The sequence below is a fragment of the Saccostrea echinata genome, unplaced genomic scaffold (assembly GCF_033153115.1).
Source record: "Saccostrea echinata isolate AGI-Se365-2 ecotype Australia unplaced genomic scaffold, CSIRO_AGI_Sech_v1 ptg000054l, whole genome shotgun sequence".
In the NCBI taxonomy this organism is placed as follows: domain Eukaryota; kingdom Metazoa; phylum Mollusca; class Bivalvia; order Ostreida; family Ostreidae; genus Saccostrea; species Saccostrea echinata.
In genome coordinates, this window is record NW_026889803.1 from 15,293,693 (window position 1) to 15,308,686 (window position 14,994).

Genomic DNA, 14,994 nt, shown 5'->3' on the forward strand with positions numbered 1-14,994 from the left:
AAAGCCTTGGTGGGGGTCAGGGGAAGCCCACGGAAGCTGATGAATTCTTACAAATAAGAGGTGTTTTTTCCTTGATTTTAGGATAATACAAAAAACTTCAAAAAAAATTTAAACTGGGGGTCTGCCTTTGCAATGTAAGTATCGAGAAAGTGTTGAAATTTCGGTACATTGTGCAGTACACTTGACTCAAGCAAATGAGTAGCCTGAACAAACCAAACTGTACATTATAGCTACAGAGCACTGACATGCTACACTTATATTTAACTGTAGAATGACATGGCTAATACCATACAAACTTCCTACAATCTAATCTCTCACAAATGAAAAGATATATAGAAAACAAAAAGACAGAATTATATGTGTCAGTCCTTAATTGGTTAATAAATTCACAAAATGCAGCAATTGGACACAATTACCAGTAATTTAATTTTAAACAATGGAAGCTTTTAATATATTTTACTCTATTTTACAAAATTATCCATCATCTTTTTTATTTCCTTACCTTTGCTTTTTCATATCTTTCTTTGGCAATTTTGGACAACTTCTCTGCTGCAAAAAAAAAAAAAAAAAAAAAAAAAAAATTAAAAAATATTATGTAATATAGCACACTTGATACATATTGCTCATCAAAAGGTATGCAATATTATACAAGCAATATCAAACAAAGAAATCAATAAAATCACAATTTTCTCCCAAATCAGTCAGATATCTAGAACCTTAGGCGACCTAAAAGAAATGTCACCCTGTTGTTAAAATAGAACTGAAATCTGAAGGCGAGCCCTATAGGTATTGGATTTCAGCAGTTCCGACAGCATTGACCTTCAGACCTAAAAATAGCACGATACTCTATGCTTGTCAGTGAGTCATGATTGGCTTGGTTTTTTTTTTTTTAGCTTGGAACAGAATACACTAGCCCCGAGGCGTGAATACACAAAGAGGAAATACTTAATATTGCACTAGTTTTTAGTTGTAAATAAGTGAGGGCACTTCAAAATTGGATCCATATGTGAACTGTGTAAACTGGTAAGTCTTGATCCATACTTCTTTTGTTTTGACTGCCATATGCTATATATGATAGTATTTATGAAACTGAAAGCATGTTGACTATTTCAATGCCCTAATAAGCTGGAAAAAATATATACTGTATTTAATTAAATATTCAAAAATTAATTTCGTATGTGCAAGGACTTTGTACTGAACCACACATGTGATACACAAACCAAAATGGCATGACTACACACATTATAAATTAGCATATCTGTGACAGAACAATCAATTTGGCAACCATTTTTTCTTTCATTTTAGATCGATTTATTAAAATTAGAACCTCCGATAAGCCATCATGGGGAAAAATTGCTGTGGTAAAGTGTACGTTCAGATGAGGAGTAACCGAGCAGTGCAGATCTTTGTTTTCCTCATTATGCTCGGTTTAAACATTGCTGACTTAACAAACGACTGGCTTTTATACCATGATGTAGCGGCTGCTGAGGAGGGATTGGCCTTTGGACCCACGGAGGAAAGTGTTCGCATTGCCCTTCTATTTTTCTCCATTGTCGGTGCTGTGATTTTTACTTTTGAAATAATAAACTTTGGGAAGGACATTTTCTCTGGGGTTCCTTGGGTGGATATGGACATAGCTTCTGCTGTGGTGATTTGGTTTGAGGATATTCCACAAATCACGATAAGTCTTGTGATCCTAGCTTGCCGAGAAGAGGCCATCAGTGTTTTTCAGCTTGGTAAAGCCTCTGTGGTTATTCTGGGGGCCATTATGCGGCTTTTTGTTGGCATTGTGTTTGCCTGTCGCAGAAGATCGGAAGAGGTTCAGTGTGTCATCAAAAGCAAGGGCACAAAAAATGTAGACTGTAAAAGACAAAAGCATCCAGTTATCCGATTTTTCATGTTCCTGGGGCTAACTCTTCTAGTCTTGGGCTCGGGTCTAATTTTCATCTTCACCCAAACCACTTGGAAGCACAGTGAATTTTTAGAATTTCAGAAACCTAAGTCCTTGTTTGAAGGAGAGTATATAGATGAGCATTACTTTCAGCGAGCTGGAATATATGGAAACATTGGTTTCTTGGACATTGGTAATAAAACTGACCAAAATTCTCCATCAGAAGATCACTGGGTGCGTCTGTTTGAAATTCATGACCTACGCCACAGACACAACACCATCATTATCACCCTGGAATTCTCGAATGACAGAAAATATCTCCAAGTCACAAAAATTATTCCCAATTATAACAAAACTATGAACTGCTTCAATATAGAAATGAATGGAAATAGTGAGGTACATGTCTCATCTGACCCATCTTGCTCTGGAACATCTTCAATGACCTCTAAAACTCACAAGATCATCTTCAAATTCCAATACGTCTCCCCGACCAGTCACCTCATCCTAGGTGACATCATCTACAATGTCAAAGGCACAGTGAATGGCAGTTGTGAACAGGGATCCGTCAGTGAGGACCCTGACACTGGGAACAGCTACATTATGATTGGAAACTTCACCACTGCCCTAAGGTACTACCAAGTCAAAGAGGACTACAAGCACAGTGACTACTTGATAGCAGACAATTCCACCACAACTAGTCGTATGCTGAAGTTTTACTCCCCACAGCTCCATCTGGTGGACATCACCTCGGTGTGGAAAACTGGCTTCATTGGTTGTAAATATTCAGGCAGTGTTTCTCCACACCAGAATTCTGAACTGTCTGTAGACTGTGATGTTTAATTCAAAACTATCCTTAAAGGATAAAGCTAATACTTACATATATCATCAACTTGAAGAGCTCAAAATTTATATTCTTTGAAATTTCTGTAGAAATGTTTAGTTTCAAATCTTTAAAAATGGTATAGCAGATAAAGCCCAAAATCTGTTTTCATGTAAGTGTATGCATGAAATACCAAATTTTAGTTCTCAGTTCATTTACTTATTTTCTAGCTCTGAAAGTCAGCTAGTCTATACCATTAACAGTATTACCCATGGATACTTCTTAAGGCATTTTTTTTATTCAGCTTTCTTTTAAACTCTTTTTTATGTACATGTACATAATTATACTTCAGAGAGACCTATACTGTTTAACCAGACATTTTAATCTTTTTTTCTTTAAGTTCACCAAAGTCAAAGGCTTTTAAGTATTAAATGCTATGAAAGCATCCTTTCATTTGTTACATTTATTTAAATATGATCCAGTTAAAGGTCCTTGGGACCAGTGTGGGACCATATGGGGGGAGGAGGCTTAAGTCTTAAAGATTTCTTTTAGAGCAATTCAGCTCTGGGGACCTTTGTGGCCTATTGTTTCCCTTGGATTTGTAATAAACCTGTTTTTAATAAGGAAGGTGAATGATATAATCATTTACCAATAAAGATGTTTATTTTTGCATCCGAGGTCAGAGACCTCTGTATACAGCTAATGACCACACACACACACACAGCTTTAGTTAATCAGGTGTGGCCAGGTAAACATTTGATTGATACCTGTAGTTCTAAAGTTTGGGGGTAGAAGCATGTGTAGAATAAAATATTTTTTTCTTTATGAACCTTTCGCATCAAATATCGTATTCTTTACAAAAGAATCCCTATGCTCATATGGTCAGCTACCAATTTTTCTGTGAACTGTCGTAATAAAAAAAGTGAGTAGAATCAATTGAAATTCAAAGACTACTCTGCCCATTAACTTATGTCAATATGTGCATAGCATTATTAGCAATTCATTTGTTTTTAATATGTTCTGAAGAGAGAGAGAATATACTTGAAACCATTATTGTACATGACTGTATATAAATTGTAATGGTACTTCGGATGAACAAATTATTTCTTAATTAAGTCAAATGACTTTTAATCCATTTTATCAAAACAGATTTTAAAACTTGTATGGAGGGAAAAAAGTGACGTGGTTTTTATTACTCTACACTTTGAACACCTCATGAATACACAAATCAATACTTAACACTGAACAAAAAAAAATGTATTTTGCCGAGAAGAAAACTGACATAAAAAGTTCAATCTCCTATTTAATACTTGGAAACAACAGCATTACCATGGTCATCAAAAAAATCATCTTTTTCAATGTTCATCCAAATGAAAAAAGTCACATGATGTTGAAGGGTTCTTCCATCAATGTGACACTTTGATCATGTGTTTTACCATTGCTCTGCCTTTCAGAAATCAAGCCGTTACAAATACTCAAATGACATTTTAAAATGCCTTTAATTTCTTACATAAAAGGGCAATACTTTCTCTCTATAAAATATATTTTGATTTTCTTTCATGTCTTGTTAATCATTCAAAATGAAACAACTGAGTTTTCCTACAGTTTCATGAAAAATGTGTTCAAGTTTTATACTTAAGTAAAGTACTTATTTTAATGGAAGTATTTTTCAGAAGTGTACTTTTGAATCAATTGTACTTTACTGGTGTCAATTCAGATTTTAGCAAATGCTTGTTAACTGAAGAATAAAGATCACAAAACACTTTTCATCTTCAATACTTTTTATACTGTAGTATGCTAAAACATGTTTAAATAGCAAACCGGTTTATGGACTTTACACAATTTTCAGGGAGCTCTTAATATTTGTCTCCTTTGTTGTTGTGAATATAGTGCATAATATTTATCAAGTATTCTGTGGTTTCTTTGTCAAATAAGAAAAGTAGATACTTATAAAACTCTTTCTTAAGTATTATATATATATGAGGAAAAAACATATCATATTTAGATGATTAAACAGTGGGAAAAATGGCTTGTTACTTGTATCAGTAAGACACAGAATGGCTGTCAGGTTTCAAAAGGTCTTAATTTTCAATTTTGTTTCAATTTTTCCAAAAATTCATTGGCAAAATGTATGAAAGTTTTACTGCAGCATACTTTAAAATTCAATATAAGAGCATCAAATGTTAGCAACAAAGGAATACTGTGAATCACTAATTTTTGTAGGGTTTAATTTTCGTTGTTTTTGAGTAATGAAGAGACCCACGAAATCCTGTCCACCTCGAAATGTAAAATGTCATTAGAGACTACATAAGTACTCAACAATACTTCATCCATGAAAACAAATCCCCACAAACTCATAGTTTTTCCTCAAAACCCCATGAAAATACATGTACCAGGGGTATATGATTTAACAGTATCCAATACAATCCAAATTACTCTGAAGCAATTTTCAAAAGAAAATCTGAGAGCAATGGAAGTTTTGGCTATATATTTTTACTGCTTTTTTTTCAAGAATATTTAAAGAAAACAAGACTGTTTCTAAAGGTGCTAGTACGTTGTACTGAATTAAAGAAATACTTCTTAAAATTACCTGATTATGTAATTTATAAGCAAAATTTTCAGCACCCTCAATATCTGTTTGGTCACATGTAAATAAACTTTTTTCTGCAATACAAGCTGTAATTTTCACTGTTACAGAATATTTTCATTGTTGAATTGATCAATTAAAAACAATGTTTTTTTCCCAAGAATATGAATTAAGTTCAGATTCTTTTTCAAGAAAACCATTTATTATAAAATATGCTGTACCAAAAAAGTACAGTCAAAAACAAAATGTCTAGCATATTTGTCACATAAGTACCATTAACATTATCAAAACATCAACCATGAACATTTAACACTCAGGTTGTTAGATGATGTTACAAAATGATCCAAAGTAATGTGCTAGACAATTCACAGTCAATTCACTTTTTTTTTTTGGTAAACATCAAATCATAACAATGAAATATGAACTATATAAAACATCTAATTACAGATATAATTAGGCAATTTTTGCTGTTCCCTGGATTTTCAATAATCAATTCACAATCTTAGCTGTTTTGGCAATGATCGACCATACATGTACCTCTTACACCAATAATTACACATGTATCACCGATCAGAATATGATTGACACCTGCAGCTACATGTATCTATCAGTAAATCATTTTGATAAATCTGTGTGATTCACTAGTGCAGAGCTAAATTTACTAAAATATCTACAAGTATCTGTACATGTCATCTACAATGGTAGACAATTTACTCAACTGGAGAGTCATGAGAATGAATTAGTAGGTCGATCAAGAATCTTAATTCTAATCCAATTCATAATCACCTGTTGTTTGGTAGATTCATGTGAATTAAATGACAAAATATTTGCAATATCCTAAGAATAATTTCTCATAGTTATATTCAGAGATTGGAATAAAATGAATAAAGGACTATACCGTATATACTCGCATATAAGTCGGTCCGCCTATAAGTCGGTTGTATTTTTAAAGCTTATATTAGAGGGCATGACCCTCTAAAATACCAATCTTTTTATAACTCGCCTATAAGTCGGACATAGAGTTTTGGACCAAAGTTTAACTCCAAAAAAACCCGACTTATAGGCGAGTATATACGGTATATCCATTTCCATTTTGTAAGGCCCTGGTATTTGATACTTTTAAAGAGCACAACTAAAATTTGTGGTTCATGGAACAGCATAACTGAGGTAAACACTTTATCTCTGTAAGTTAGTCCACAGCTTGAATCCTTGATGATGTAACAATGAGAGAGAGAGAAAGTTTGATTGCTTGCTTGGTGTTCCCTTAAGAATCTTTTACTCATATTGGGACATCAACCTCTGCCATTGGAAGACTGTAAAATTTAGACCTGTACTATGCACTTATGGCCATTGAGAAGTGAGGGATCTTTTTCATGCCAACATCTACAGGACCTCAGTTAGTACAGTCTCTTTGGAAGGAACATGAATCAGCTACCGTATATACTCGCCTATAAGGTCCGCATATAAGTCGGTTGTATTTTTTAAGCTTATATTACAGGGATTGACCCTCTAAAGTACCAATCTTTTTATAACTCACCTACAAGTAGGATAAAGAGTTTTGGTCCGAAATTCAATTCCCAAAAAACTGACTTATAGGCGAGTATATACGGTAAATCTTTTTTTTTTTTTTTTGCATTTGTTTGTGTTCAACAGTTACCGAGTTAAATCCACATTGCAGGTACATGTACTAGTAATCAAAATTTACATCAATCTATGCAAACATGGAAGCCACTAAAAGATAATGTCATTTTAAGTAATAAAAGGTACATGTATAACAAAGCATTAAATGACTGTCTTCTTGGATAAAATGTGTTTCGCCAATCCCTCGAACCAAACTGTTTACTTCGATCAGGCCAACAGCCTCGGGCAAAAAGTTTGGTTCTTGGGTCAGAAAAAATGCATATTGCCCTCAAACCCAGTCAATAAATACATGTATATAGTATCCTCATTAAAAAATTCATCATTAGCAGACTTTTCAGTTATTCTTTTTCTCCTCAACAGTTGAAAATTTGATGGAAATTATTTTCCACTCAATAGATATCTTTTCTTCTAACAAAATTATACCTTCTGCTACACTTGTTTTCTTTCCATATGGCTAATATGAACTTTTCTAAATGTATTTGATGTCACATTCATGGAATGTTTCCAGATTACAAAGTACATTTGTATCAGGGATGGGCTTCCAGTATGTGTCTCTGTGTCTTAAAAACAAATTCCACTTTTTCAATATATGTAACCTTGAACTGTTCAAATTACCTGTGGTCTGGATGAAACAAATTCCAAGATCACAACTAGGTGGCTATGTCTTGATTTGCAATGATAGTCTGACCTATGTGATTCTTACAAAAACCCCTACCTTTCCCTCCATCCAAGAAAAGAAAAAAAAAACTTTGTGACAGTCATATAATTTGTGGACCAAAGCCTATTACCATTATAACGTGGACCAAAGTCTTTTACCATTATAACATGTGGACCAAAGTCTATTACCATTATAACATGTGGACCAAAGTCTATTACCATTATAACTTGTGGACCAAAGTCTTTTACCAATATAACATGTGGACCAAAGTCTATTACCATTATAACATGTGGACCAAAGTCTATTACCATTATAACATGTGGACCAAAGTCTATTACCATGAGAAAATAACCAAAAACTCTGTGATTTAAATCAATTTACAGCGTGTTAAGATATTTTCTCACACTTGCACATCCTGAGGACAGTTGTAAAGTTTTATGGAGAATCAAAATAAAGGTTTAATCTGTCTGTTTGTCACATTAACAAAAAAGATAACACAATTCACTCAGCTTTCTTCTATTTACATCTGAGGACATAAAAAGCCAACTGAAACATAAAAAAAGAACAGATGCAGTAAAACTTGGGTTATACAAAGTCCTGGGGACCTCTGAATTTACCGGTACTTCACTATATCTCTAATTTGTTTTATCTGTACAACGAATTCATTAAAATTTTTATAGTAAATTCATAATACAGATTTTTTTTTCTTCAAGTACCTCATTATGACTATCAAATACATTTTGGGAAGTATTAAATTCTTAAGTTACTTTGGAGTTCATAAGTTTTTGAAATTCAAATACTCGTAAAAAATATCAGATCAATATTTTAAAGTTGAGAGCTTTGAAAAATGATGTATATTGAAAAAAGATGTAAAAATTATTATTTTTAACATAGGGGAATCAAAATCAGTTCATTATATCTGTAAATTTGCTATTATATGGATTCAGAAAGTATTTCTCTACGAGGGAAAGTGGTGAGGAGGTTTTGGTGGGGTGGAGGAAAACATTTATCAATAAGAGCTTTGATATAATTATAAATTTTTATCACATGAATTACAATTCCTTACTCTCAACCTCCATTTATCCTCTTTACCAAAACCTTAGACATTTCAGGGGCGTCGGCAAGTATTTGACATTGGGGAGGCGAACTGGATTAAGAAGTGGGGGTCCTAACCAACTTTTTGTGACATAAACTAAATAATTAAAATGTCTATCAAAATCTTGATATTTTTCCCATTAAATCAATAGCCTACATGTATTTTCTGATTAAAAAAGAACAATTAAACATGCAACCAAAAAAATGTTTTTTGTGGTTTAAGTTACATGTACATTAATGGGAAAAATATCAAGATTTTGATAGATTTTGATAAATCAAAACGGGAATATTTTTAAATAACTAGGAGCTAGTGTTTTTTTTTTTTCTTCCGAAACAGCATAGAAAGAACTTTGAAGGGTTTATGACGAGATAAAGATTAAAATGCATATACAACTAGCTATAATTGTCTATTATTGTATAATATATATTTATTGTTACTTACCGAGAGAATGCGTAAATATGAAATTTAAAATGAACAGGGTGATTAATCCTTAATAATCCCTCCATTTTTGAAATGCAGAAATATGTTTGACATTATAAAAAAAAAAAATCAACTGAAGTTGTTTTACTTTTACACAGTGTTTTAGTACATGTATTTTGCTTAAATTTAATAGCTTACAACTATGATTCATCAAAGACTTCCAAACATCGATCGACCAATTCATTATACTATGAACAGGTCTATTATACGCCGGGGAAGGTGTCAGGGAGGGGCTCTAATTTTTGCCTAATTTCTCCACTTTTTCTGAGAATAGTTTTCTTTTGTTTTTTGTTTTGCTTAAGTTTCGATATGTAAAAATTCATTCATTTAGACGCTGCTCCCCCCCCCCCCCCACCTTTACACACTTTTTGTTGCTGTTAGGTTGAATTCGGGCAAATTCCAGCATTTGAAAAGAAAAAAATCGGAATCTTAGAGAATCCCCCCCCCCCCCCAATAGAATTTACAAAAACGTTGTTAGATGTGGGCCTGATGTAGAATTGTAGCAAATGATGGATACCATGCTTATTGTTTACACACACCAGGTACAGGTATACACGTACAGTATGTACATCCAATTTGCATTTGTGTAAACAATAGCTTTCACACTTCGCCGCTCCATTGACCACAGATTGCCGTTATTCTTGCCGCTCTATTGACCACAGATATTGCCATTACAAATTTTGTATTTCTCATTTAAAATTTCCTTTTCTTTCATTTTTTGTTTTTGTTTGTTTTTGTTTTTTTATTGTTTTTGCAAAATTATTGGGGCGGCGACTGCCGCCCCTTTGCCGACGCCGCTGCATTTTCATGTCATGGCAACCCATTCATTATGATTTAATTCTCCAATCTAATTATGTTGCAGATTTTGCAATCACAAGAACAAATACTTAATCTGGGCGAATATATATAGGTGTCTGTAAAAAAAAAAAAAAAAAGGTAATGTATAATGCTTAACTTACTTATTGATGAAAATTACCATTTACTACACTATGCACATACAAACATTCAAACTTGACAACCATATTATTCTGGATGAATGGACTCTACACAACTTTTTGATATGAAATGACCAGTCATGCAAGATACATACTAGGCATATTACTATAGAGGGCAGAAGGAGATACATAGAAACTTCTTTCATCAATTTTCAGCTTTATTCAAATCTCTAAAAAGAAATGGAAAAATCTAGGCTAATATCACAGAGTAAGACCTCGGCAGATGGGAGGTATGTAGAGAAAAACAGCAAAAAAAATGATGTGTGACTAAAATTTAATTTAGCATGCTTAATAAAATTCAAATGTATTAATAAGATTGCACACAGACTAAATAAATGTCTCCATGATTCTGCAATTCAAAGACAGATGGGTCTTAAAATTCCTGCCTGCTGAATTCTATAGTCTTGCTATTCTTTGCAACTCTGGAATGTGATTATAGATTATGGACTTTATTTGATAATTGTTTTATCAATATTCAAGAAAAATTCACACCTGAATCTCTTGTTGCCCCAAAGATTAAAAGCCTTCCTAACACTGTTCATTAAATAATCCATAAATAATGGAAATCAAGGTAGCACTCATCATTTCTACAGAGTGTTTTCATTTCACTAATTTCTGCATTTTTGGACCATGTTTTTGTAAGTATATCAAAGAACCAATATAAACTTAATCTGTTTTTAAGGGTCAGGAGATGAATAACTGGTGTATCAATTGATTTTTTTCCTCCAGATCTCATGCAGAATTTTTTAAGCAATATATTTATTTTCCAAAATGACTGGAACAAATTCTGCCAATTTAAACTTTTTTTTTAAATTTAAGTGTAAATCCACTTGCCACAACAGAAGATGAACAGAGTACACAAGGGAACAGTACTGGAACAGATCTGGAACTCAACGAGCCGCGGAAGATTGAACCCAGACCTGGAAGCACTCGCTCTCATTATGAAGAACTCACCACACTGACATACTATATTCCATGGTGTGTAAAACTACAGAACAAACTCTCCTTCAAGATCTTCCTTTTCTTGCTGACCTTTGGTCTGGATTTTCTGGATTTCCTTGTGGATTGGCTGCTCTTTAGGGATGTTTATGGCATTAAGCCTGGACTTGTGTATGGACCTATAGAAAGCTCAATAACCTATTCCATATTAACTTTTGCTATCATTGGCACCATAGCCATTGTTTTTGAAACTGCAAACATTGCTAAGGAGCTGTTCTTTGAACATGCCTGGATTAATCCTGATATTGTATCTTGTTTCTTTCTCTGGATTGAGGATATTCCACAGCTCATATTGGGAGTCCGAATTGCTCTGTGTCGAGAAGAGGCCATCAGCTTATTCCAGGTGATCAAGGCAGCTGTTCTCATATATGGAATAGCTGTTAGAATTGCACTTCTGTCTTTACGATACTTCAACAAGAAGGGTTTTGATGCTCTCGAAGGATTGAAAAAAGGTGTAAAGAATGCAGTCAAGTTTTTCTTTATAACTGGAATGACAGCCATTTTACTTGGCTCTGTGTCTGTATTTCTCCTGACCATGTTTGAAAGAGAACCAAATGAAAACATTCGATTCAATCATCCAAAAACCATATTCGAAGAGAAATACAATGAGGCCAGATATTTTGACAATGTCAGCATATACTTCAACCATCCTATATTTGATTTCAACAGTTACAATGAAACAAATAGGTTACATTTCATGAGGCTATTATCCATTTATGAAATGAGATCCAGAAAAGCTGCTCTTTTTAAAATTTCCTATGATGAAGTGACAAAAACCAAATTCGTGATTTGGAAAGAAGATAAATCGGGAAATCTTAGTGCCAGTGAATGCTACAGAATTAATCCACTGCGTGGTACAATAACATACCATCATCAAAACTGTGAACATTTTCTATGGGAATATCACATTTCTTCTTTTATCTTTAAGTTCAAATTCATCAAGGAATCAATCCCCGAACGAAGATTTGGAGACATACACTACAACATGCTGATCAAAGAATCAGATAAATGTCATGGCCCCAAGATTGACATTGTGACTAGAGTTGATAATCCTAAAGGTCAAGGTCATTATAATAATGCAGTCATCCATTATTACAAAACTCGAGCGGGAGTCGGTCAAGACCACCACCTGATTGTGGAGGGTCAATACTACGCCAGATTCTACATGTATGATGAGGATCTTATTGATATCACTTCTGTCTGGAGAACCGGGTTCTCTTTCTGTGAAAGCACAGGAAGTCTGGCCCCTGACATTAGTCAGGACATAAAGGTGCCATGCAATGTGTGAGGGAATAACAGGAACTTCAGGTGGTGGTTTATAATGTGATTAACTATTACTGATATATGTACTCCTTTTAATTCTCTGTGAATATATGGATGTTTTGGCTGTGCCATTAACAAGAAAAATCATCATGCAAATTACACATATCGTTTTTGGAACACCTATCAAATACTATAAACAAACTTTTTTCCATGGGCTCATAATTCCAAGGAATCACAATTTCTATATTCATCTGCGGGAAAATTATGTGGATTTCTTGAATTGCCATTGTATATCTTATATGCACTTTCAGTACGATGCGACAAATTTCTATGGAAAATTTGTGACTGCTTACATAGTGTGAAATGATCCCACATGGAAAAATGTACATCAACAATACATGGGATTTTCAAAACTTGGTGAATTAAATTTTGGATGTGTTTGGAAAATGATAATGGTGTTTCTTTGAAGTTGAAAAATACCTCTTCTTTGTGGAGATTGACAAATCAGGAAGCTCCAATTTTAGATGGATTTAATGGATTTATAAGTTTGCAGTCATGTTCTTCTGCATAATTACTATAAATTGCCTAAAAAAATTTGCTCAAAGTATATTGTTTTCTTACCAATATAAATGAATATGGAAACTGTTTTTCTTAAACATTTCCAAGTGAAACAAATAAGAGGCCCATGGGCCACAACGCTCACCTGAGTAACTTTGGCCTCGCTGTTTTTCACCTGATTTCCCCCCTTGTAGTACCTATTGTGGCCCCGCCCTACCCCCAGGGGTCATGATTTGAATAACTTAGAATCTACACTACTCCACTTAAGTTTCAGCTTTTCTGGCCCAGTGGATCTTGAGAAGAATTTTTAAAAGATTTTTCCAATATATTTTAATGCAAAAAATTGGATTCCCTATTGTACCCCGCCCTACCCCCAGGGGTCATGATTTGAACAATTTAGAATCTAAACTACCCCAGGATGCTTCCACATAAGTTTCAGCTCTTCTGGCCCTGTGGGTCTTGAGAAGATTTTTTAATGACCCCACCCTATTTTTGTCTTTTCTTGATTATCTCCTCTTGGAAGGAGATTTGGTCCTTCATTTTAACAATTTAAACTCCCCTTTACCCAAGGATGCTTTGTACCAAGTTTGGTTAAAATTGGCCCAGTGGTTCTTGAGAAGAAGTTGAAAATGTGAAAAGTTTACAGACGGACGGATGGACAATGGGTGATCAGAAAAACTCACTTGAGCTTTCAGCTCAGGTGAGCTAAAAATCTCCCATCAGGCAGATAATATGAAATTGAGTACACTTTATGTGAAAAGGGTTTGTTGTTTCATAAGGGTGGAAAGCTTGATTACTGCCATTACAGTGGCCTTATATGAAAATTCACTTAATTTTCATATTCAAGAATTGTACCTCATTATTGTGAAATCTTTGAAGTTTTAGTCTAGCAAAGTACTTTCTAGTAAAAGGCAATTAAAAGCAGATGCTGAGGTTAATTTTTCCTCATTTTATCCATTGATTAGTTACTTTTCAAGCCAAATTTGGTACTAATGACAGTAGCATTTTTCTGTTTAAACTAATATGAAAAAATTCTATCTTAATTACATGTATACTCAACATTAAGTCCAAATGACTGACAGACAAAGACACAGACAGTTCAGATACAGTATATCCTCTGGTCCTTAATGTTGAGGTTTAAAAAGAATAGCTGGTAAATATATTGAGTTTTTATATTTTGCTTCAATTAATCTTTTTACACAAGATCTGGATGCCAGTATACTCTATACAGAGAAATTTTCAGCCGGCCTTTTCACCATTATCATCACTTATCAGACATTATCATAATTCAAAATGAGGTGAATGCAATACAGAAAGAGTTTTCTCTGATTAAACACAACTGTGTTTGGGCAAATCTTAAATGAGGCCAAATTCTTTAACAGGGTAAATAAGTATACATGGGGCAAAAATAACTCTGTATGCAGTAATGCTACATGTTAGCTATAACACATGAAATACAGGTACAAAGTGACCTCTCACCAGATTCTTGAATGTCAGCTGGTACTATTTTTGCATTAGCTGGATCAAATGCTCCTGTCCTCATGACATAGTCAGTACTAAGTGCCAGGATGTTGACCCAGTGACCATGACCTTGTAATGTTCTGCATAAAACACCCTGAAAAGAGAAAAGGTCTAACTAGTTCTTACATTTATTAATTTCATTGAGGGGGGGGGGGGATTCAAGACTGCACTGAATATTTTATGTCCTTTCACAGATTTTAATGAAATAATTTTATCAGAATTACAGAAGTCTTGTGATTGCTATGTCTATGAAATTTTCTGTGCAATCACATTCTTTAATGTCTTTTTAAATCTTTTTTTATGACCCTACCCTACCCCTGTGGGTCATGATGTGAAAATTTAGAATTAGACACTGCCTCAGGATGCTTTCACATAAGTTTCAACATTTCTGGTCCAGTGGTTCATGAGAAGAAGAATCTTTAAGTTTTTTTTTCTTATCTATGTATATAAATGTAAAACTTTGATCCCCTATTGTGTCCACACCC

General features: G+C 33.9%; 3 protein-coding genes across 3 annotated transcripts in view; 2 read left to right on the plus strand and 1 right to left on the minus strand.

Moving 5' to 3' along the window:
- The window catches only part of LOC133205829 (uncharacterized), a 115,123-nt gene that overhangs the window by 34,083 nt on the left and 66,046 nt on the right, over positions 1-14,994 (plus strand). The window lies entirely within an intron of this gene.
- Positions 1-14,994, minus strand: part of LOC133171936 (notchless protein homolog 1-like) — a 36,056-nt gene that overhangs the window by 9,171 nt on the left and 11,891 nt on the right. Inside the window, exons 9-10 of the mRNA XM_061306728.1 lie at positions 14,468-14,603; positions 503-549 (exon numbers count right to left, since the gene is read on the minus strand). Of these exons, the coding sequence (XP_061162712.1) occupies positions 503-549; positions 14,468-14,603 (183 nt within the window). The remainder of the gene's footprint in view (positions 1-502; positions 550-14,467; positions 14,604-14,994) is intronic.
- On the plus strand, positions 895-4,475 carry LOC133171938 (uncharacterized). Its single transcript, XM_061306729.1, has 2 exons — positions 895-1,023; positions 1,306-4,475. The coding sequence occupies exon 2, from the start codon at positions 1,343-1,345 to the stop codon at positions 2,729-2,731; it is 1,389 nt and encodes a 462-aa protein (XP_061162713.1). The 5' UTR covers positions 895-1,023; positions 1,306-1,342; the 3' UTR covers positions 2,732-4,475.